Below are 25484 nucleotides of genomic sequence, written 5' to 3'. Positions count from 1 at the left end.
AGATTCGACAAAGACCAAGAAAGAGGTGTTTCAATCTAAATTGCCTTTACCAGCTTTGGCAATGTCATTGTATCATTCTCATGGGACGTCAACTAAGTCTTGGACAACAGAGGGAGGGGAGATAACAGAAACATGCTAACAATGCAGCACTTGAAAACAGGCTTGGTAAGACCAGTGTGCTACTGTGCCAGCGTTGAGTGGAATCTAAATTTAGGGATGCATGTGAGTTACTGGGCATAGTGTCTTGGGAATGCTGCCCGGGAACTGGAAAAGGAAGGTGCTCTAAGAGTTTCTTCTCCGTAGTGCTCCAGATGCTCCATGTGCTTATGGAAAAACTGACTCTGGAAGGAACTGTCAGCTCATCCCATCCCCTCTGAGAAACTGAGGTAAGGAGGGCAGCAAAATACAGCCACCGGTACCTTCTTGTGGAGAAGCATGCGTATAACACTAACTAGTGGGACTGAATGCCAGAAGTTTGGAGATGTTTTGGTTCAGATAAGCCTTCTAAAGTTCAGATACTTATACAAGGCTTATCTGCATTTATCTAAAACCCTGTTGTCAGGAAATCTCAGGAGAAAAGCCCTTGTGAGAGATTTGGATATTGCCTGGCTTTGTGAAATACTACAACAACTTTTCTTGCCTACTGATTCTGGTCCTGGCAGAAATGAGGAGCAGCAGAGATATGTGTATACTCACTTACATACAAAACAGAACAAAACAAACATTAATTTAGCTTTTCCTGAGAAACTATAATTCAAACTGAACGCAATAACTTCATTCCAGGTAAAACTTCATTCCATTTTTCTGCAGGCATCTCTGTACACCTTAGGCTGCCACCAGCATGATTTTAAAATACCATTTCAAAAGAAAATACAAATTGTATTTTAAAAATTGAATTTCCTTATTAATTTTGAAGACATTATGGTTGTATTTCCTTTCTTTTAATTGGTGACTGAAATCCTTTCCCTGCTGAACTCAATGAGTTTTGCTGTGGATTTCAGCGGGAGCTGGAGATCCTTTTAAATATTAAAATAACTCATTACCTTTCAGCTTTTGATGACATTTATTTCCCCTTTGATCTTGCTTAGGGTGGAGACTGACAATGACTGGTCAGTCGCACTTTTGATTCTAAACACTTTCATACACATTCACACAATAAGGACCCTTTAGTGTTACAAATTTTCTGGAGAAATTAAAAAAAAAATCAAGAAAATACTTCTGCTTAGTTTAGGATGCCATGAGGAATCATACTTTTAAGATTAAATCTAAATTTCAAGTAAAAATTTATCTCAGCTCTCTCTTTGAAAAAAATCCCTTTCTGGGGTAAAAGTGTCCTTGTTGGTCTAGTTATTTTCTCTATGAGAAATAATTCTATCTTGTCTCAGCCAAACTACTGAAAAGTCAAGAAAGACCAAAGAAACCTAAATTGTATTAATCTGTTACAGTTTGTCCAAACCACGACAATCTAAAGTTCTTAGAATTGCTTCTTTTTGCACACAAACACATATACACTCGCACACACGCAAACACACCCACGTACACTCTTTAACTTACAGGTGAGTGCTTAGGCCAAAATTAAGTGCATTTTTTTTGCAAAGCTGTGTTTAAACTGCACCATTTCATTTCAGCAGAGTAATGCAATACAATTTGTTCTCATATTGAGCAAGTGAAAGACTAATGGGGCACAAAGGTGATTGGAGATACAGTACACCCTGAAGTCCTAGGCAGTCTCTCCAGCCCGATTTTGCTTTTTGAAACTGCTTCGCTGTTTTCAAATCCCAATATGAAACAACATTTGGCAGCTTTGAAGATTGCTTATGGATATATTTTTGAGGTCTGCAGAAAGTATGTAATAGCAATATCATGCTCGAAATTCCTAGCGCTTTGATGTGACCCCCATAAGTGTTCCTCGTTTCCTCCTGCAGTGATTATAGGCTCCTTTTTCATGGCTCTGTTGAATTAAGCACCAAAACTATTCATTAATAGCATGGGGCCATATGTTACCCTCAGTAAACAACACAGTGTGGAGTGAAGGAGTACGAATACCAGTGTAATGAAACCAGGGTATGCATGCCAAGGGGAAAAAGAGAGGGCATGCCAACTTCCATGACAAGACCAGCAATAGAAAATCCATTGGACAATAGTCAATGGCAAATATGATGAAAATATGATTATGACGAAGACTTAAGTTCCAAGGGGAGCACTGACTTCTTATGGTATGGCCTTCCCTAGCTAGAGCCAAACTAAGACAGCTAAGGCAGCAGGGTTAGCCTTCTCCTTCCTTGTGGCTGACATTCCTACTAGGCAACATGAATCGACAGCAGCACCAATTGTGTTACCAGTGGTGGGAAGGGTTTTGATGATGCTTTTTATAGGGCACGCTTTTGAGCAAGAATGTCTCAGGTTTAGGAAAACGGGATGACCAGGCTATGCAGAACCTTTTCTGCAAGGGTTTCCCTTTTCTTTCAAAAGAAACATGGAATTGCTGCCTTTGAAAGCCCAGAAAATCTTAATCCAAGTAAGTATTTTCCCTTTGCAGGTGCAACATAAATAAAAGATTATTGCTTTTCTATAACAGTTAAAAAACATTTTAAAAAGTTAAAATAATGTTCAGAGTGATTTGGTTTTGTTTTATTGGTTAGATTTTGGTGTAATTTATTTTTAAATGCATAACCTAATACTGTAAATTGGATTATTGTTATTAATAATAATGAGAAAACACAGTAATATGCTTAATCAAAATACATATCTTTGTACATATTTTTTCTACATTTTAGTAAGCTTTTTTGCCAATGTCTGTTTAATTTTTTTTCTGTCTTATGCTAGAATAAAAGTAGTACTGAAGACCCTCGTGTCATTTAGTAAAATGTCAAGGGCTTTCTGAAACAGTGAAGATTTAGGATTTTTTGTCATAGCTAAATCATTAGAGTTCACTGCTTAAATGCCTAATCTAAATCACTAAATAACTCACTTTTTGTGCATATTATTTCAAAGGTTTTAGTGTCTTCACTATAGACTTATGGAGATGTAAGACCCATATTTCTCAAAAATACCTTTCTTTTTATGCTGTGTATACAGTATCCCGTTAAAGCTGCCTAAACTGCTTCTTCTAATAAACTAGACCACAACCTAGTCCATTCTATGATGATATTTCTGACAGAAACATTTTTCTTGTTTCTTTATAGTCTCCCTTGGATTAAAATTTATCAGAAAATGGATTTGCATCCACAAATTATGTCAGTATTACTTAAAATGTTCTAAATGTGGAGAAAACTTCAAAATTCTGCATTTTGGAAAGCTTTCTATTTTATCTTGAATCACTGTCTTTCACTAGAAGGATTTTTTAAGGGTAATTGATTTTATAGTACAAAAAACCTTCTGTTTTTTATAGAACAATCTGTGTACAGAAGAGAAGGCGGCCACTGACTGACTGTACAGAGGCAGATTGATTTGTACAAGATTTATACACTTCTGTACATCAAGGGAGCTTTGTCAAAATTTATATTGGCTTTAGTAATTTAGATACTCTTGGTTATATCCCCTAATGTTATATTCATGAACTGAGGTATAGACTAGAAATTCTTCTTAAGATAGTCAGATAGGTACATTCTATACAGCAACAAAGATAGATGCAGATGTCTTTTTCAATGCCAATTTAGCCTCCGCAGGAAATTTGGAGGAAGTTAAACATATTTCACAGCAACTCACTTTACTGCATTCTGCAAAATCTGTAACTAGAGAATTCAAACAGTGATCGAGAAAAAATAATCTTTTTTTCCTCAGAGATCCTCCGAAGACATCACAAAGATTTTAGATTTTTCTTTTTTACCTCATATAATATCACAAATTCTAGGAAGATGGCAAAGAACAGCCAGGATACTCCTGTCGAAGGAGGGGGATATTTGAGAGCTCATCATGATCCTTTAACAGATCAGAACAGTTAGGCTGACCACTGTTCCGTGATAGATGCTCTCCTACCCAAAGATACAAGCACAGATTTCTAGGACAATATAACCTGAAAAATCATACTCAGATGCAATGCTGTTCGAAGTTTTTTTGTGATACAATGGTCTTCAAAGTGGTACAAAGCATACTATCTGTTTGAGATCATAAGTAATACACATTAAGATGTCTTCCGCTGAGAGAAGGATTTTGATACACACTTCTCACGAAGGTGCTGTGATCTTATCAGAAAGCAAAGACATCCTATGCTGGACCAACTAATATGAAGCCTTAATAACTAAGTAAGCCTCTGAGCTTAGTTTCAACATGTCTTGTCTAACTGCAGCATCTTCCTGAGAGATTAACTTGCCATATCAGAGAGCATAACATGGGAGGACTATCAGAAAGTAAAGTCCTTCTCAGGTGAATGGGGAAATGGAGGAAGCTAAAAGCTATGTGAGCTGAGCAAAAAAGTCAAGACCCGAGAGAGAGATTCACAGAGAATCAATGTACACTGCAGAGCCATTTTAGGGTGTCAGCGGATAACAAAATACAAAGAGCTAGAGTTAAAAGAGGTGGAGAGGAGTACAGTCAAGGAGGAAGCATTTTAAAGTCAAAGTTCAGATAGCCATGGAGAACAGATCTGTTCAAATCACAGCCAGCATCAACGTCCTCCCTAGATGGCAGCATCAGAGTGTCAGCCAAGCTGAAAGTGCTGCTTCCAAGTCCTCGTGAAAGCTCCAGAAAGAGATAAGATAAAGAATTTAAAATAAGTTATTTTACTTTGTGTTTTGCCAAACAAGGTTTCCAAGCTTGGAACACAAGTAGAAGTTAGGTATCAATGTCTTTCTCTTCACAAATTCCCTTTCCCTCTTTCTCTTTTTTATTGTTACAGGGTCTTTTGTTTTGTTTTGTTGTTCTCTTCTATTGGTGACCTGAAACTTCAAACTCTTCATTGATCTTTGACCATAAGATCTCAAGACAGCAGTACTTTTTGAAAAGAGCCAAACCACCATGAAATAGGAGAGCAATCAACTGTTCTTTTCCCTTCTGACCAGATGAGTACAAAGCATTTTTCTTTCTGACCAGGAGATATCTGAAAAGTACAATTCACATGCATGCACTTCAATGCCATTTCTTGCATACTACTAGAATATAGTCTACAAATTGGGATTTTCTTACATAATCACCCCTTACCCAAAAGATTCACTGTGGAGGTGAAGGAAGAGAAAATGGCAATAACAAGGAGAGAAAGGCTGAGATTTAATACATAATAACAATATTCTTTTTCTAAGACCTCACAAATTCAGCAGAGCATAGTTTCTACTGGGCATTGGATACTATCCAGGAAAAGCTTTCCATGTGAAAGTATCAAATAATCTAAAAACGTTAGAGACATCTGGCACATATACTGCCGCTATTTTCACCTTATCAGAAACCAAGAATGGTCCAAGATTACATAGTAAAAACAACTGAATCTAGAAAAAGGGTAAAATCTTTTCAGCTTTTACCAGCTGCTGCATGGTTTTGTATCTAGTGTCTGAATATCACTGAGTTGGAAAGCCTAGGGTCTAAATAGATCAGTTTCATAAATTTTCTGTGTGACAACCGTTCTGTTACTTCCTACGGTTTTACCTTTTTTCAGAGCTGGTTGCTTCTGTCAAGGGCTGGGCCAGTCCTTCCATGTTATATAAAAAACATTTCTCAATTAAGAAATGCTTGTACTTGTTCCCTATTGTGAGAACTTATTGTGCTGTCTTTAGCTATATTTATGATAAGAAGAATCTCCTGTTTCAATCTGTCCCTTCCCCTGATCAGTGATTAGAGACGTACCAGTTATAAAAGCACGTATTTAGAAGTCACAGACAGATATCTCTTCAACTATTTCAGAGTTTTAAATTTCTCCTCCTTTTCCTTTCTGACATTGTGCCAAATATTCCCATGAGTGAGTTAATTATTTTCTCCAGGGCTGAAATAAAGCTTCAGGGTTTAGGGTTCCTAAAGGCAATGTGGCATATTTTCTTGTACAGGGGACACAAGAGTGAAATTCAGCAGCTTTTCATAGGGGCATTTTGCAAATAATTCTTCCTTCTTCGTTTCCTCCAAAACTCTTGCATGAACAGTATTGTATCCTAGTGACTGGCCTTGAGACTTCAAGGGAATTTAGTTGTACAATTCTGAGCAGATAATCTCCCCCCCCAATTTGTTTGCCAAATGGGTGTCTAATTTACATTCACAATTACCTCAATTGCATGCATAAATGAGCTAATGAAACACAAATGTGTAACTGGTCATAAATAGTCATTTCCATGTGCAATTGCAGTAATTGCATGCTCCTCATGATTTTGAAAATCAAGAACTTAATGCTAATTTGATGCTAGTTCATGTTGTATAACAGTTATATTTAAAGATTAAGTCTATCACTCAGCAAATGCAGCAGTATTTTCTATTATGTCTTTTTTCCATGATGGTTAATTGGTGGATAACAGTGTTTAACATTGCAGGGACTTCTTCTTGCTGATAAGCAGAGTTCAAACATTTCCCTAAAATAAGCAGGACTGCAAATCTATTTATATACTCTATTGTGTCACAATAACCACAATTTTATACTCCTTTAAACAGTGTGTTTATAAAGAAATTTTCATGTGAGGTAAAAGAGATTTTGGGTAAAGAGATAGTAAGTGACATAACTATTTTTATCCAAATGTTCTGAGTCCCAATAATCACATTACAGAAATATCTAATTAATTTAACTGTTTTAGTCATAGGTTCTGCCAAAATCATTAACTCTCATTTTCTGTTTCCAAATGCAGGCAAATCTTGTAGCTCTTGTTACTTATTCTGCTGCCATCCCATCTGTTTTTCTCTTAGATTGCAATTGCTTTCTGGATAACACAGAACTAAGACCTCTATGAGAGAGATTAGCAAGTGCCATGACATGACTGAATGACGCCCAAGTATTATACGAAAACTGATACATAATTACATTAAAAGACTCACGTGTTTTGTCATCATATGGTGCAGACACCAAGAACGCATATTGCAGTAGCAGTTTTAAGTCATCAAACATAGTCCGTTTTAAAATTAAAATGAATATTTCAACCATTTTACTGATATGATTAGACTGTAAACAACATAATTCAATTGCACGGGTTATGTTTTAATCTTCTGAAGGTAAGATCTGACTTTGCATTTTTCTTTCAGTGGTTTTAACAATAGGAATAGGGTTGATAAATGCAGAGCCAGAAATATTATGTTCATTACTACAGATAATACACAGAAACATTACTGAATAACAATAGCTGAAAGAGTAATCCAAAGTATATTAAGAGGATAATGATGATGTTTACAGTTAAATGGCAACTTATGGCTGCACACCATCCAAATAATTTCACAGTTTGGGCCTCGATCCCATAATCTATTTCACTCAGGAAATCCCCCGAGCCATCTGTGGAAGTGCTATAAGGAATATTTAGGTCTTGTCATGCATATACGATTGTGCCATTCATGTCCCAGGTCTCATCCTTTGATCAGGTTTGTAACACAGGTTATATTTATAAACATAATCCATTAGAACGAGGAGAAGCGAATAATAGAGGAAAAAACTCAGACTTGCCTTCAATAGCTGCCGGTTTCTTTCTTGGACTGTGTTCAAGAAGAAGACGAGGTGGTACCATTTCCTTATGTTCTGCACATAAGTGTACAGGTTAAGAAGCATAGAAAATGTATTTGCTAACATGCTGCACAGATTCACTGGGAGGCTGAGCTCCCTTCAGAATTGTTCATGGTTAAAATATTACACTGTGCATAAAAGCTATTATCTGCCAGACACCATAGGAAGGAAATGTATTTCTCAACAAATAAAGTAATTTATTTTTAAGAAACACATTTTAAATCAATGAAGTCCAAGTGACTCAAGCATATGCTGAAATGCTTACAGTTCTATTTTTCTTCATTAGACTAAAAAACTCAGAAGAATAATGCTGTGATAATAAGGTTACATATTCATGATGCCTCTTCTACAGTAAAAGCTTATTTTCTTCTGTCAAAAAAATGATCTTCAGTTGTTCCCTCAAGTCCACTTATTATGAACTTCTTGAAACACCAGTAAAAATTATGATGTTTCTCATCCTCAAGGATTATTCTTAATTAGCCAGTACCAACCAGGTCATGCACTGAAAACACTGATGAAATTCTGATTCCAGCTGCTGACTGAAACACCTCCACTCTCGCGGAGAGTTGAACTGTGCTCTCTCATAGTATTGAACTGGGACTTTCTGTACTGCATCAGCCTGTGTGCAGATACCACGCCTTATCCAAAATATTTTTGACTTCATTTCCCTAAAGGTTCACAAACAGATCTATTGCACTCTTATATTACTTATGCTTCTTTTCTGGTTTATAATGCCTGTTTTCAGTCTCCTTATTTCCTTTCAATTCCTTTCTCTGACATTTATACTCATTATCTCTCACTATCATGTCATTGTCATTTGGAAAGCGCAATTTGTTGTTACCTGTGAAATAGAATTAAGTAGTTAAATATAATATCGATTCAGTCATATTTACCAGCATACATCTACTGCACCAGAGCCCACATGCCATCAAGCTGTTAAATCTCAGCTCCAGCTCCACATCAGAAGCTCAAAGCCATGCCTCATGCTTGGTGATAGACTCAGAAGAGAAATTAAGGTCTTAGTGAGCCTTGGAAACTGCGGTATCATACTTACCCGTCTCCTTTTACAAAGGTATGTATACTCATGGGGAATGCATGAGCAAAACATCACCTTGAAGACAGCAGTGGGATTTGAGCACCATGGTCTTAATGTTGTTGCATCTCGTCAGCATATGTATGATTGCAGGGAAACAATTTGTAAGCATGTAGTTTAGTTCATCTGGTAATTTGTATAAAATATCACACATGGAGCCACTCAAACTTGACTCACATGCCTGAATCACTGACAAGATGTCAACACATTGACAAAATCAATGCATTGAAGGTGCTGTGCAACAAATGGTAAAAATCTTAGGTTTTACATGTATCTCCTGTCTTGGCAATAAACACAAGTGGATATTTACCAATCTCATCACAGAATCACTCTAGCCTTAAAATGAACGGTAGGCAAACTTTAGGAATCCAGATGTCTAGCCATCATTTTCCAAACACTTTATGTCTTTAAAAAAATCATGCTGAAGTTGCAAACTGAGCTAATGAGATGCTGAATACCACTTGTTGCCAACTAGAACAGAAAAGTTATATCCATAACCTCCGACAACATAAACTTAATTAATTGAATTCCTAGTTCAGAATGAAAACAAAAACAGTATAAAAATTAATGAAGAGCAGGTGAATAATATTACCTTTTCTGCTAAAGTTTAGTCCTTTTTTGCCTAAACCTATCCCTGGATGGAAGAAATGATAGATTTTGTAACCTGGACTAACTGTTTTGTGTGAAAGATGATGAAGGGCAGTGGCTCAGAATGTTGAGTAGATCGGTAATTAAGAAGGATAGTCAATAATTTGGACTGCAGTGTGGTATCTACTGTGTGGGGCAATGATCTAACACCTCTAGGTCAACGTATGGGCTGGCCCCATTATCTAATCCTGTTCTTTGCTGTAGCAGCAGTTTTCTAATGATTGCACCGGTGTTAGTATAATGCCAGTGCAATACCACTTATTGCTAATGACTTGTCAAGTTCTATTTTATAGTTTTACAAGTTTTAAGCAAATCATTTATTTCATGCAAATTGACCACATGATCCAATATGAGAGTGTTTTAAGCACCAAAAGCTTAAGCTTCACAGATCAAAAACTTTCCCTTAGGCCAGAGTGTTTGTTCTGAGCAGGTTCCCATCCACTCTGATAAAAAGCTTCTTTAATGTTTCCATGTGTTATTAAATGTCTCTCTATTCACTTTGATGGGAATGCAAAGGACAGTAGCTAGCTAAATATTTTATCCATTCTTTTGATGAAATATGTTAAAGGGGATATCCTAAGTCAAATTCCTTCTCTCTTCCTTTTTGTCTCCTCTGTAAGTTATAAAGAACAAGTGGCTTTCTGCAGTACAGAGAAATCATAAACAGAAAAGAGGAATTGGCCTCAGCAGATCAGACCGTTAGAATTAACGGTGTCTGCTATCTTGACTCCAGTAGTGGCCAGTTGGACACATATCCATGATGTAAATGAGAGGAAGGCAGGATGTTTTTAATGATCCCAGTGCACAATCAGATTAGTCCGTGAATCATGAGAAGTCATTATCCAGATTACCACTATTATTATTCCACATACAGTTATCTTGCTGCTTTAAAAATGCAGCCAGAGAAGAGCACAGAAATTTAGTGTCTGCATAGCTATTTGCTTCTCATTTCAAATATAGACTTCACTTTTCTACCTTAAGATAAGCCTAAAAGGTTCATTTGGCTTGATTTTTTTTTATTAGGATTTGATTGCTCCAAAAGGATATAATTGCAAACACAAAAATGTGCATACATTTCTACGCATAATCTGTCCATGCGGTTGTGCTACAGATACCTTCTTCATATATGATATTGTAAACAACTATCTGACAACAAATTACAGATGATGGAAAATGAAATAGTGAAATGTTTTGATTTTAAGCTCATGGGAATGTGCTTGCCAGGAGAAAAAGCGTCACGTTAAGACATGAGTAGCTTCCTCCACTCCCTGAAAGGAAAGAAATCTGCTGCAAAGATGAGTAGAAGGTTTAAGACACTAGATGGTAACATGAATACTTTATTGAAAATAAGATACAGTCCTCAAGCTCTGTGAAACTTCTGTCAATCGTGTTTATTAAATCACTCGAGATGTCATGAAGAAATTCATTCTGACTTGGTTTATGAATATTTTAGATTTTATATTACATGATAAGGAATACAAGACAAATTTTAATTACCTTACTTTTCTCAATCTAGGAAGTGTCTTTCTACATGTGTCAAAAATGTCATGTCCAAGCATTGAGGATAAATTGATTTCTTGTGATAACAACAAATCATGATGGTTTTCTTTCTTCCCTCATCTGCCCAGTTCAATTTGTCTGCAGTGACCTTAATTGACATAGCTAAAGTCTCCAAATTTATCTTTCTAAATCAATAGATCATGGGATAAAAGAAAATGCTTCTAAAATTTTTCAATAATAATAATAGCAACAACAACAAAACAACAACAATAATAATAATAACAATAATAATAACAATAACAATAATAATAATAAACTAAAGGGATTGTAGTGTGCTGAGTATTCCAGTTGGATATGGGGAGGTATAATGCCATGACAGAGAGCAATATGTGGCAACACCATTCCTATGACTGTACGCTTTCTCACATCCATATATCGGTTGTCTGACAGTGGGAATCCTGCAATCCAGCAGCACCAACACTTTGTTACAGTGTCTCTCAAATAGCGCAGCAAAATGTCTTCAGATAAATCTCATTCTGTCAAAATGTGACATCTTTCCCTAATGATATAGAAATAATTGAAATATTATTTCAATGTGCTCTTTGCAGAGTCATTTGTTATGAAAAGTAAATTCAAATCAAATGTTTCATGAAGCTTGGAACAAGACATGGATTGGCAGAGTGAGGTAAGACTACCAAATATGCTGTTAGAGAACTGAAATCTTAATGGAGTCTCACCATTCTATCCAGTTTTCCACTTGTGATGTGTAGGTTGCTTGAAGTTAAAGAGGAGCCTCTCCCCAGTTATCACTGGTTATTCTTCAGACATTAGACTGTCACTATTCTGAGGAAGGGTTCCTCCGCTTCATATGTGTGCATGAAAAACTATGAGCAAACTGTTTCTTATGAAGAAAGAATAGATTAGGATCAAGAGATGAGGTTGTGTAACTGTTTTGAACAATGCAAACGCTGATTGAGGAGAAGGCATGAATTGAAATACAGTTGCCCCAAATAGGCAATCTTTCTGAGAAACACATCATAACATGATGCTTTTATGTACACTAGTAAATTAAATGGTGCCTGGGAATATTACTGGGCTCTGGAATTCACACATACATATCCTGCCTCATTTTATGGAATAGCCTCTGACAATTTTGACCTGTACCAAGTAGCAATGTTTCGAACAATTCATTGGCTCTGTTCAGGAGTTAGCAAGGGCTGGGGACCACTCCCAACAGGCAGCCAGGATGCAGCCGGCCTGGTTTGACCTTAAGGTACTGTAATGGATGCAGATGACTCTATGACAGAGGGAATCACATTTAGAGAACAGTTGAGTTGAGTTTGATTTACTAATCTAGATGTAGCTCACAAGTCTTAAACGCAATAACAAAATTATGTCAAATGGAAAAAAAAAAGTTTAAACAGGAATTCCGCTTTTGACAGTGGCAGATGGAATTAAGGGATAATAAAAGGAGGCTTTTAAGGAGGTCTGTCCTAGAGGCCAACATATATTTCAGTTTTTCAATTACACTTGGGATCTGTCTCTTTATTACGTACAGTGAAACTCCCATTTTGCATGATATTACTTAAGGAAAAACACTGCTACAGAAAATGCAACAATTACCAGTAGCAATATAATCCTTTACATTTTCATATTCTGTTACACCGGCTGTCATCTGGTTACTATTATGATGCATAAGAAAAGAAGAAAATGAGAGATAACATGGTCAATGTCCAATCCGTCTGTATGTTCTACTTGGGTCTAAAATGTATTAAAAATATCACAGATAATATTGGAGCTCTATATAGTGTCTAACTTATGTGTAAGTGTCTAACTATGTCTAACATATATTTTTAATATGTAGAGATTTGAGCTCATCTTTTTTGATGATGCATTCTTATATCAATTTATATACATTTATACCTATATAATATGTACCATGTGCATGCACAAGCATGGATGTATACAGGCATGCACATACATACACAAATACATACAGATATTTACTTAGTGATGTTTCTGAACAGAAAATGCTTTTTCTAGCACTATTTGATTTGGTAACTGAACAGGTGTGAGATTCCATCGGCGCAGATTCCTGGAGGTTGTGTGAACATCAGTTTGTCGGTAGGTTTTCACTCAGCCACCAAAACCAATTAAAGTCACAGCTGGGAATTTGTTTGATTTTTTTTTTTTCCTGTGGGTTTGTATCTTACACAATGTAGATATGCATAACGAGTGTACAAATTAGGCAAGCAAGAGAGGCATGGGTAGCGCTATGAGTGGGGTTTCTTCTGTTTTAACCTACAGCCAATGCTACTGGTCCAAATTAGAAATTCATGCAATGAATCTTAGCTGCATGACAGAGCTGCACAGGTAAATCCATTTACAAAAATATACCTGTTTAGATTCTTTTTCAGAGATTTTTACCACATTAAGGCTCCAAAATCCCTCTTTATCTCAATTAATATCTGTGAAAACTGTTGTAATTTTTGTGTTCAGAAGACCGAAGTCATTAAAGAGTTAAAAGTTAAGTTTTCACAGTTTTGTCATTGCACATTAAGTAAGAAGTCACACAGCCTTTCCTGACATTAAAAGAAAATTGAATTGAAAAAATTGAAAATTGAATTTTCTCCACTTCCTCCCATTATTTATCATGTGCATTTAGCAGGTAAAAATAATCCTACATGTTATGTTTAGAAATATTGAAAGACGGATCTCAAAGAACTAAGTCCTAGGACAGTGAAAATGATGGGTTATTGTGTGGAAATGATGGGTTATTAGAGTTATTGCTACATACTGCAGTGCAAAAAGACTGTAAAAGCAGATTATAAAATGAAAAGACATATTCAGCCTTCCACTCTCTCCCCAGATAACCTTTAATAAATTGGCATAATATACAGTTATCCCTAGCATAATTAACATGAATATCAGGAGTTGGTATGGATGCATACTTTTCACAATATGAAGTATCCACAGGAAAATAATTAAAATAGAGAAAAGAAAACAATGCAATTAAATACTTGCTGCTAACAATTATACAGAATGGAAGGGACTGATAAACTGTTCTGATGAAAGGCAACAGACATCGACTATGCCATGGGATCACTGTTCAGTAATCTATGAGTTATTTGTGTTGGGTTTATCTGTACATAGCATCATTTCAACTGTCATTAGTCCAACTGCATCTCAGAAACCTTCAATGTTAAGGTCAGAAAAGCTACGTAGACATTACTTCAAGAATGCTAAAACTTTATGTTGTCTTCAAGAAAGAGTGCATATGCCAGGTCTTGCTAAACAAAAACAGCCTAGCATTGAAAAAATCAAATTAGAGACAATATAGTCTCTCACAATTAGAGATATCTATAGATGATGAGTATGTTTAACATAGAAGTCACGGGAAGTCCAACTGAATCCAAATAGCTGTGACAACAACCCAATAAGTTTTTCACCTCTCTGAATATTTTTGCCAGAATGAGAGAAACAAGAAGTTAATTGATTACATTACCTGTCGTGTCTATACTTGACAAACACCTAAGGGAGTGAATCTATAACCTTTTTTCTGAAGTAAAAATTTCAATAATGCAGTTTGAAGTCACAGCGAAAAGAAATGAGACTTTATTTGATCAAATATCAGGAGTAGGGCCCAAAAGTGCAGAGATGTGGCTACTAACTCCTGTTCCTTGCTCCCACTGAAATCAATGAGACTTAAGTATTAGGTAGGCATTAAGTATCTAATACCCTTGAAGGTTAGGCTCTGTGTAATTCAGAAATTCAGTGAGCTTTCTGTTTCTTCTAAAAGTGCCATGGTTGTAATATTTTGGGGAATGACAAGATTATGACATGATGATAGTAAAAATGTAATGAAATTTGAGGCTAAAATTCACACCCTGTAAAACATACGGTGATAGGTTTGATGCAATACTCCTCAGCAGCTGTGGTTTCTACAGCAAGACAGAATACATGGCCTGAACTCTTTCAGGCTGAAACAATTTAAACTAAAGCTGCTGGTTTTGCGTACAGGGTAGGAAGAATTATGAGAAATACTGGAACAAAAAAACTGTAAGAATGGAGATATTGATTACTTTAAGACAACCACATTTCGGTAACTTCTGTTTCTTCCTTCCCTTTCCTTTTCCCAGGAAAGATCCTCTTTCTTATAAAAAGGTTATTTTTAGGACAAAGGGTTCTGTGATTCACTGTCATGAGTTCCAACCCATGTGCTCAAAGCCTCCTCTATGATTTTGGGGAAACTGACCTAACTTACCATGCCTTTCTATCCCACTTATAAACAAATATAACAGAAATATTCTAAAATAAACATATAAGTAAACAGAATGTTGTAAGCATACAGCAAATAAAAATTCCAAAGGTTAACTTCTATGAAAGTGAAAGCTGTAAAGACTGGGGCTTTGTTCTGATGCTAAAATTACTTAGACTTTTTTATTTGTCTCATTTGGACAGGAAATGCCCTCCATATGTATTCAAGAAAATATTTTCCTCCACGTTTCTTCCTTTTCCCCTTCTCTCATTCCCAAAATGACATAGCAATGCTATTACCACCAGTCATACTTTTCAGAGTGGCACTGCTGGTTTCTTGGTTGAGCCACTAACTGCTCCTGATAGATAATACCATTTGAAATCTTGTAGAAAACTTGTCATTTCAAGTCTGCATTTGTGTAAAACCCTTGCTTGCACATTTTTAGCATACTTCTTGAATGTATGTGGTCTCTTTCTCAACCAGACATTTAAAAGTTAACTTTTAGACAGTCAAATCTAGATAAGTCACCCACGGGATCCATTTATAGTCAATGGAGACAAATTGGTACCTTCAAAGCGTGATTCATCTTTTCTATCTTAGGCATCTTTTTTAGGATGAAATTGTCCTCTGGAGGCCTCTATTTCATATCATTGGCTATAAAGCCAGCTAAAGGTTAAAGTTTGGCAATTAACTCTTGGGTATCTAAGCGAGGTACAATGAATTGCAAGCATCTCATTTTGCAGTTCTACATAAAGATGACACTACATGCTACCAAAGTACTCCAGGACTAAAATCAACCGCTCTGCATGATTTTTCACACTATAAAACTGCTGCCAAGTAACACAGTGCTCCCCAAACCCCCAGCGATTATATGAATGAATATCACATAGAGTGAAAGGATTTTGTTGTCAAGCTTAACTAAAAAAAAAAAGATAAAAGCATTGCTTAGGTTTAATGTGTGTGGGCATCGAATGCCTTTTGAACTCTATGTGCTGTTTACTCTGTCAGATAGTACTAGTGTATTGAAGGACAAAGTGAAGCAAGAGGAAGGAAAGTGAAGCACCAGAGGGAAGAACAGCATTTCCTGACGAAGAAAAAGTAAATTAGTCTTGACTCATTCTAGGTATATGTCAGTAAGTTGCATGTCTTTTTTGACAAAGCAGATACATGCAGAAAGTGGACAGCAAAAGGAAGAAGTGCCTGAACAGAGAATGGTGAAAGGAATGGACCTGCCACAGCTAACTGTCGCAGTGGCTGGGGACTAGATGCAGAAGGAAGTGGCCATCAGCAAGGCAGGGAGGGCACATGCTGCTCAGGCCACAGCTGAAAGCTCTTCTGTCCTCTGCATGGCATGTTCTCACAGCAGAAGACGTGAGGAATTACAGCTAAGCTGGAAATGTTTCATGATGGAATGTATCTTGTCAAAGCATTTGTAGATCCTGCCTACGCTCTTCCTAACTGTGTGGTAGGGTGACCAGGTACCATTTCTGTTATTAAAAGTGAGCTTCACCATTTTCCAGCAGAGACAACAGAGAATCTATATTTGGATGAGAAGAGTAACTTCTCTCAGTCCCACAATGGAGCTATAGGTTTTGCTTTGTTAATGGAAAATTCAGAAGAAAACTGAAAGACCTTCAGTATACATTTTTCCTTTTTCACGATGTTTCAGTGTATTCAGCATCAGGAGGTGTTTAAAGGCACATTTGCATAGATCTCAGCTATTTTCCTTTCTATTAAAGTTGAGACTCATTGTATGGTGGTTAGCTTCCCTAAGAGAGTTTCAGTAGCATATTCTAAAGGTAATGGATTCATTAGCTCACTTACAATTTAGAAATATACATATTTTAGGGATATATAACCTGGGCTTATACAACTAACTGAAGGAGAAGGTTGTGGGTTGTCATGTCTTGCAAAGACAGAAGTTCGCTTGCAACCCATGTAAGGTTCCTAGTTTCCTGTAATGGTCACCATTTAAGATGTAGTTGGCTGGCTTGATTGGCTTAAGCAACTCCATGATGGCCTATATGGTTTCCCAGGTATTGTGTAAGGACATTAAACTTTACTTTTCGAAACTAAAGTGGTTGAGTCTCTTGACGATCCTCTGCAATACAACTAGCTTTTTTCAGACATTGTTAATGAATCTTTTGGAATTACCCTTGATTTTGAAACTTGATTACTGAACTATGTGAAATGGTTAGAATATGAAATAGTAGTAATACAATATAATACAAGTATGAGGATACTTTTCCTATTCCAGTCTCTCTGCCTTCACAGATTGGTTAATTTTCATTAAAATCGAGGAATTAGTCTCATTTACACCAGCAAAGGTTTTGGCTTTCTTTTGTATCACATAAGTCTGATTCCTCAGAGTGACTTGCAGTGAACTATCAAAGAAAGAGATCTGTTTCTCTCTACAGAAGCAGAATACCACGCATTCCCTGGGTAGCTACTTCTGAGAGAGTGAAAGTCATTTGCATTTTTTTTGGCAAAGTTACAATAAAGTGCCACAAGAGTGTTGACAGATGCAGCTTTGTGTGCCAGCATCTGGCTCTGATCCATGGTGGGATGGTACAAACAGGGAATAATGGGTAGCTGTTTTGCCTCTGTGGGATGGTGTCAGGTTTGTGTGCTGATAACGTCCCCATTAAGAGATCAATGTCATTTCAGAGTTTGACCAAATAGACACAGCTTTTGGGGTGAGAGGGGAGTCATAGGCAAGAGCCTTGTTAAAATGACATCAGTGGATGTCTTCTAGTTTTACATAAATGAATAAAAATGTAAAGAAGCAATATTTAGACTCCAAATGACAGCTAAAACTATTGCAAGAATTGCACATTAATAAATTAGATAGAAATTTTTCAATAATTAAAACTTAATTTTCAGTTTCTCATACATATTCTTAAAATTGCTTCTTTCCTTTGAGACTGTTTGAAAAGTATTCGGAATTTCCCCAGGAGATCACTAGAGGAATAAATGCTTCTGTCGTTCAATCATCTCCATTTATGTCATCAGCAGGAACAAATGTGTTGACAAGTGTTTCATCATACGAACAACTCTTTTATAAACTGATGGACAATTAACTGTCAACTCTGTAAATGAATCCGGATGAATCTCTACAAATGTCGGGGTACAGTACTGCCCTCAGAGGGGGAAGACATGTTGTTTCTTAAGTACCCTTCCTGTTTAAAAAGTAAGTTTCACATCTCCAAAACTCTCTCTTCACCATTTCATTAAAAAAAAAATCTGGTTTGCTTGTTTTCTACTGTAGGGGAGAAAGCTATTGAGTAGGTAGCATCAGAAAGCACCTCTCCATAGAAAAAAATAATATACTCTATCGTTCTCTCTCAAATGAGAAAGCATATAATTCGTTCCACAGTTTTTCATGCTGAATTTTTCCAAACAAGAAGCAAATAACACGATACTTTCTTATTTATTATGACTGATTTTTTTATTGCAGTGCGTCAAATATATCCCCAGAGAAGCTACACTGGTATCGAAGTTGTCCCCATGTAAATTTAATGTAATGAGGTGAAAAGTTACACCCTGTCATTGATATATCCTCAACACATCCTAGTCTTTAATCAAGTAGGAGTGACACTTAAAAATAGTTCAAGAGCCTAAAGCGTTTTGCTATCTGAACAGCGGAGGGCAAGTATTTAGCTCCAGGGCTGCAGGCCACCCACAGCAAGTACAGGCAGTTTGACTTTCACAATTAGGCACTTAATGATCTCAGGTTTTTTCCAGTAATGTACTCCATGATACTGTAATATTGATGTACTTTTATACCAGTATCTCCATAAATCTCTCTGGATATTAAATGGCGAGTATCATACTGACAATTCCCTTACCACATTGTGTAATAACAATAATCCCTCCTCTTTGAAGGAATACTTCTTGACAATGGAAGAGAAGAGACAAGCCTTGGACGAACATTGTAAGCATGAAGGAAACGCAGTCTGTCACTTCTTTTCGGGACCAAGCAGGCTGTAGGTTCCCTATGGACTCTTGCCACAGTTTGCCTGAATTTCTTAATTCTCTCTGTTTATAATTGTTGGTGGTTTTTTTTTTTTTCATAAGCATATGTACTTCGGTGAGACTTCGATGATTTTTTAATGAGAAGGTGGGATGATTAGTTTACCCTTTAGGATGCACTCTTGTCATGTAAACGTGCCAGAAATCCTGCTGAATTTCTCCAAGACAAATATTTTTCCAACAGTGTAAGATTAGCAAAATCGTCTACATCACTGTGCCTTTTGGATCCTGGCATGGAAATACACATTAAACATATGAGGGTAAACTGATGAAAGGAAATGGTATGGCCACATACCTTTGCAGTCCAGTTATTACTGGAAACAGTCACGTAGTGGTATAAGGTACATAGCATAATTGGGTGCTTCAGTGCAAAGATTTTAGATAGGCTAAATTGACAATAATATTACGTCTGTGCTCCCACTGTCTTTGTTGTCAATTAGGTAACTGTAAAGATCATCCAGTACTGAGTCCAGTCTAATGAGAAATGCAAGTTCTTTAACCAAAACTAGAACACAATAAGAACAACAAGTGATTAAAACAAAAACAAAAATCTGACCATAAATATACAGTACACTTGTGGGAAACAAGGGTGCCACGTTATGACCAAATACCCAAGAGATGCTTATCACTCTTCATTCAGCAGCACACAGCATGCATATCCACATGCTGAGGCGGGCATGCAAAAAGACAGGCACGCAAGAATACACTTTAGGTAGCTGCGAAATAAAAAAGGCATTTCATTGGAAGAACTTCTTGATCTGCCAGAGTGGTTCAGAAAATGTAAATGTATAGCAGGCTGAAAAAGATTGCAGGGAAAGCAGGGAAATAGTGGTAAAACAGTATGGAACAGGGGGAATAAAATAGGGCAGATCCAGTTAACTTAGAGAAGCATGTGCTACATGCTAAAAGAGTGACCAACTAGTCTCCCTGAAATCTGTCCAATCTGTTCAAACTCTCTAAGGCCAAAAACATAGTTATGAAAATCAAGTTAAAGGTTTTTACTAAAATAGAACTTTTTCTCCTATCAACAAAATATAAAAATATGAACAAGAACACTTGAAATATGAACAAAAACACAGAACAAAATTCAGAGATATCAAATAAATTACCAAATGCATGGAATGAACTATACCCATGAAACCAGACAAAAGAAAGTCAGGGGCCTTCTGTATCAGAAAGGCTGTCTTGGACCTCAGAAATACCAGTGCCAGCAGAAGAACAGAGGTGCCAGTCAGAACCAATATATCTCAGCATCTCTTAAAAAACAAGCTTTCTGCTTTAGGTTTTAAAATTTTTAGAAGTGAATCTTGGAAAATTAACCCTGGAAAATATGCATATTAATTCTTCATTTACAGGCAGCCAAAAGCAGTACAAAGCAATTTGGACAGAGTGATTTGTTAATGCTGAGACGGTACTGCCCATACTTGGCTGAGAAACTGTAGTCCAGGAATAAATAAGATCAGAAAATCTGTCCTTTGGAGGAAAAGTGGTTCAGCAGTCCCTCTGAGAAATTGTCACTTACCACATGCATGTTAGACAGAAAGTAAAAAATATTCTCAAGCTCCATACTTCAGATAAAATCAGAAAACAACTATTCATCCTGTATACAGTAGAGCTCAAGAGGGCTATCTATAAATGTCTCAGTAGAACCCAGGGCAGGTCACTGTTGCAGTCATGATATGCATGAGATGGACTTCTGGTTTAGCAAAACCTGTCAGAGTTTACAGATAAAACTCCACTGATATCTACTGTAGATGGCTGAGAACCTCAGATACTTTTCTTTTATAAAAAGTAAAATAAAAGTCTTGGAAGTTAAATGATACTGACATAATTATTGCAATTTAGAGGAGGATATGCACGAAACTAGTCAGTATCAGGGACAAATGCTTGCCAGAGAAACAAAAAAAACAGCTAATGCTTCATGAAGCAGCTTAGCAAGAATTCTCCCTCCTATGGCTTCCTATGAATTTGCTGTATACACTTTACACACATTTTGTTCATTTTTTAAAGTTAAGACTGCAGTAACGCGACAAAACTTTGAGTAAATGAACAAAATTTCAGCCTCACTTGTTAAAATCAACACAGCAGCATTAACTGACCTCCAATAGATTGTTTAGGAGACTGTCAAAATGTATTAATTGATATAGTTTGAAAAGTGTATCTAATTAATGAAACACAAGGATCTGAGTTCTACTTTTAATTATTTGATCACTATAAAATGCCACCTTCAATGTCCTACTTTGCTATAAATTCTTACATAAAATGTATATAAACCTAAAATAATTTAATGTTGCCAGTAATGAATATGAATTTTTCAATAATACAAATATTCCAAAAATACTATCAAAGGATAAATACTGAATGGTATTGTTATTACTGACATCACAAATCCATATATTGCGCCTAAAGAATCTAATGAGTGGGATACAGCTCTTATAAACTCACGAAGACAGAAATTCATATTTGGGGTAAACGATCCTACAAAAAGCCAGTATAACTCTGTGAAGGAATTTTCTATGAAAAAAAATGTGCTTTTTCTCTTTCACAAATGGCAGTATTGGGATTGACAGAAATGATCCCTAGATTGAAAGTATTGTGGTGTCAGGGCAACTGTAATTAAATTCTTTAGCTGAATTGCACTCAGATCTCTTTGTTTAGACAACGTAATTTACCACAAAATATATAAACCGATAAAAGGATAAAATATAGCAGATTTTAAAGCTAATTGGATATCAGGGTTATTAAAGGGACTTAGTGTGCTGGTGTTTCCCCCACATTTATCTATTCAAGAAAATGAACTACAGTAATGTTTCAGTTCCCAAAGGCCAGTGTGAAATGAGCACGTTGCCTGAGACAGGCAGTAACAAACACGAACTGAGCAGTGTTTGGTGGCACTCTCCTCAATGACTTCTGTAAAGAGCACAGAGCTGGGCATAGCTGGCCTTTGCCTTGCCTCTCAGAGACACGGTCTGGATATTTCAGCATTGCCTTTCACAGCTTGTGGCTTGACTAAAGCTTGTTTTGAAGCCAATGGGGTTTTTTTGCCTCCTACAAAAATGTATCAGGCTCCATCAAAACAACCATTCACAGCATTTAACTTCAGATGTTGACAAACGACTTAGCAGGTCAAAAAGCAGTTACTTTACAGATGGAGCCCCAGGTGGACTTTTGGAGACTCTAAGTTAAGACCCTGCTTTATGACTTATTTCCACTTTCTAGGGCCTCAGGCTGTCACCCTAGTTGTTCACCTGCAAGTCCAGCTGACAGCCCAATGACCGTTGAACATTTATCAGCTGTGTAACCAGTGGTTTCTTTGCACAACTCTGTCACAGCACACTGAAATGACAAGGAGAAAACTGGGAGGCAGACAGTTATGTCTCTTATCTTCTGAAATTCAAGTCACTACAGACTTCCGTCTCTATCTCCCTGCTCCCCTTTGTGGTCTTCCCAGTTTCCTCATAGCTCAAAAGGTCAAAACCTAAAAGCAGTCTTCTCCAAAACTCCCTTCCCACAGCATGTCTGCTCTGCCTTAGGAGAATGTAAAAGAGTCCAAGGAGCCATCTGGAAAAAAGGACTCTGACGTGTCAAAGCTGCTTGCAAATGTCAGAACTACAAGAGAGATCTTGAAGATCTCTATGTGAGTCTTGGTGTTGTGATTTATTAATGGTACAGCTGTGTAAAGCCAGAAACTGGGTGAATCACATCTGGTATAGGGGGTTATTTTTTAAATCAAAGTGTAACTGATGCTATCTGGAAGGTTTTGCTAACCTTTCTCGCACTCTGAACCTAAATCAGTCCCTCTGTTTATAGCTGGCTGCCTTTAGATGTCCTATATAAGAGGCCATATAATACTTTTCTCTCTTTTAATGGAACCCCCTATCTCTCCATGTCACTCTTTGAGAACAGGCAATACAGACCCTCTCCATCCAAAATCCCAAGCTTGTTCTTTTTTCCTCCACAAAAATCTGTGTCCTCCCTCTCCCCATTTTGGGAGTCTCTGTTTCTCAGCTACATCCTTAGGACTTCCCAGCTTTGACTGGACCTGTGCATGTCAAGAGAGGACCCAAGCCACAAGGTAGAGATAAGAAGACACAACCAATTCAGAGAAGGATCAGTGGAGAGCTTCTTGAGCAAATAACTGACTAAACAAAGCTTGTAAGACTTAGTGTGTCCTTAAGTATTCTATCCTTGACTCTTTTCATAAATATAATTGCTTATTGTTCCGAGGATTACGTCCTAGTAGTATGCCCTTTTACACTGGTTTTCAGAAGGAAGAATGTCCACTAAATAAGGTCAGGGTAGATTGACTTAATATTATGAGATGATGCTCAGACATTATCAGTAGGTCTAGCTTCTTTTTTTGGCTAGATGAGTTGTTAGAACAGATGAGCACAGAGATGTGGGAAGAGAGAAGACAAAGCACAGAAGTGATGGATCAGCTAAGATATTTTATGTACTAAGAACAAAAATGGCAGTTCTATTTTTGAAGCATTCTGGGGTTAAGGCTTGCTATTTGTGGGGAAAAAAACCCCAACAAGTTATTAACAATAAGCTCCTTTCTCTTGCATCTCAGACAAAAAAGCATGGAAAATTTTAGCAACTTCTTTAGCCTTCCATTGACTCTACTTTTAACACAACCTTAATTTTAATTCATGCATTGTCAACAGAAAATTAAAAGCTTTAATAATACAGCCATTAGCTCTTATGCTTTATTAAAACTATTTGCACACTCTTTGTTGCACTTGTGAGACCTTTCAACAGTACAAAACACACTTTTAATACATAAAAGGAGCAGAAACTCTCAGGGAAACAGAAGAATATTAGAACAGAGTTCAATTAGGAAAGTACCTGGATAAAAATCCCCTTGCGCAAACATGTCAATCACATAGCGACAGAATGCATATTGATCTAACAGAGCAAAAAGGAAAAAAAAGAGTAATGAAGAAAGTAAATTTAAAAGGTTGTTTCTATTTAACAGTGAAGATAAAACTTGGCAGTGCAAAGACACATTTCAGGGATAGTCTTCCTTATAAGTTTGGGGTTTTTTTTTCCTGACCTTCAAGTAATTCGCATGTTCAGAAAGAGAAAATTTATTGTCCAGATCTAATTCAAGCCTCTCAGCCAAGAACTTCAGAGCTACCAGTGCCCCTGAGCTACCATGTCTTCTTCTGGGCGGGCAGGGCCAGCGTGTGCCCCCGCTCAGCAGCGCGCAGCCTCCGTTCTGGCACAAGTACTGCGCAAGCTGCTGCCTGGCCACAGGTCCCAGAGGCTTTTTCTTATCCTTGAAGATCCATTTCAAATAGTCGCAGCCAGGTGGTAGAAAAATTCAATAAAGTTTTATATTACAGTATATTGTGTTAATACTGTTCTAGCAGTATAATCAATATGTACATTTAGCGAATGGGAATATAAAGAGAAGTCTGTGTACTTACACTCCTGTAGCAATGAGTTTTTCCATGGAATTATATTGTGTCACTACAGAATTATATTCCAAACACTAATCTTTACAAATATATATATGTATATATTAAATCTCTGTGTGTGTATATATATATTTAAACTATGCTGTTCAGAAATTAAAAACTTCTGAATCTAAATGAAACTCAGATTTCCAAAATTGTTGATTGTCTATTGATTTCTCCTATACATAAGCAGAGTTGAAGACCTTAATAAAAATTTCTAACATTAAGAATGGTGAAGAAAAGTTAACGGTTGTAACTGAGTCCAAAAGAATTGCAATAGTATTGCTGGATTCTCTAGTTGGCCAGAATAAAGCACGTTACCCCACTGGACTGTAAGTGACATTAGCTTTGAAAGTTAATGTTGATGACTAAATGCCAACTCTGGTTAGCTAAGTTAATTCCCAACTGTCCTTGAGTTAAGCATATTCATCCATCTGTCCTAGACTGTTCTAGCACAGTTCCTTGGCTACAGAAGTTACATCTCTTCCTCTCTCCACCTCCTGTTGCATCTGTCTCCTACTCACCTACAAAGCCACTTACTTTTGCTTTGACAACTTAAAACCAAACTTATGCAGACTTTGGAATACTTAAAATTTTAAAAATGGCATAGCTGTTATATTTAAATGCAAAATGACATTCCCGAGTGTATAACACTCATTGTATTATTTGTTTTCTTACACAGTTCACTGGAGCATCAGTATTAGTTGATGCTGAGGCATTTATGTGGTTGCGTGCCATAGAAGTCCTTGGGTGGAGAACTGCAGCTTTTAAGTCATGATTTCCTATGCAGTTGCAGAAATGAGGAAAGGGTTTACAAGCTCAGCAAATGCCCCATTGTTTCTACTAGTCGATAGGAGCCTGTGCAGCTGTTTCCTG

At 36.8% G+C, this 25484-nt stretch overlaps 1 protein-coding gene and 1 long non-coding RNA gene across 23 annotated transcripts in view; one reads left to right on the top strand and one right to left on the bottom strand.

Moving 5' to 3' along the window:
• The window catches only part of TRDN (triadin), a 236903-nt gene that overhangs the window by 122566 nt on the left and 88853 nt on the right, over positions 1-25484 (bottom strand). For all 19 annotated transcript variants that reach the window (XM_054194837.1, XM_054194845.1, XM_054194850.1 and 16 more), the window contains 2 exons: positions 23995-24054; positions 7555-7630 (listed from right to left, as the gene is read on the bottom strand). In XM_054194837.1, coding sequence (XP_054050812.1) covers positions 7555-7630; positions 23995-24054 — 136 coding nt within the window. The remainder of the gene's footprint in view (positions 1-7554; positions 7631-23994; positions 24055-25484) is intronic.
• On the top strand, positions 259-24467 carry LOC128906851 (uncharacterized). 4 transcript variants are annotated; one of them, XR_008465339.1, is made up of 5 exons: positions 259-386; positions 4838-8687; positions 11465-11541; positions 16278-18304; positions 19000-24467. It is a non-coding gene; the product is annotated as an uncharacterized LOC128906851 (long non-coding RNA). The 4 variants fall into 4 exon arrangements; XR_008465341.1 differs by having other exon boundaries at positions 18127-24467; XR_008465337.1 differs by having other exon boundaries at positions 16278-24467.

Source organism: Rissa tridactyla, chromosome 3 (genome assembly GCF_028500815.1).
Source record: "Rissa tridactyla isolate bRisTri1 chromosome 3, bRisTri1.patW.cur.20221130, whole genome shotgun sequence".
Taxonomy (NCBI): domain Eukaryota; kingdom Metazoa; phylum Chordata; class Aves; order Charadriiformes; family Laridae; genus Rissa; species Rissa tridactyla.
This window is presented reverse-complemented; position numbering and strand designations above follow the sequence as displayed.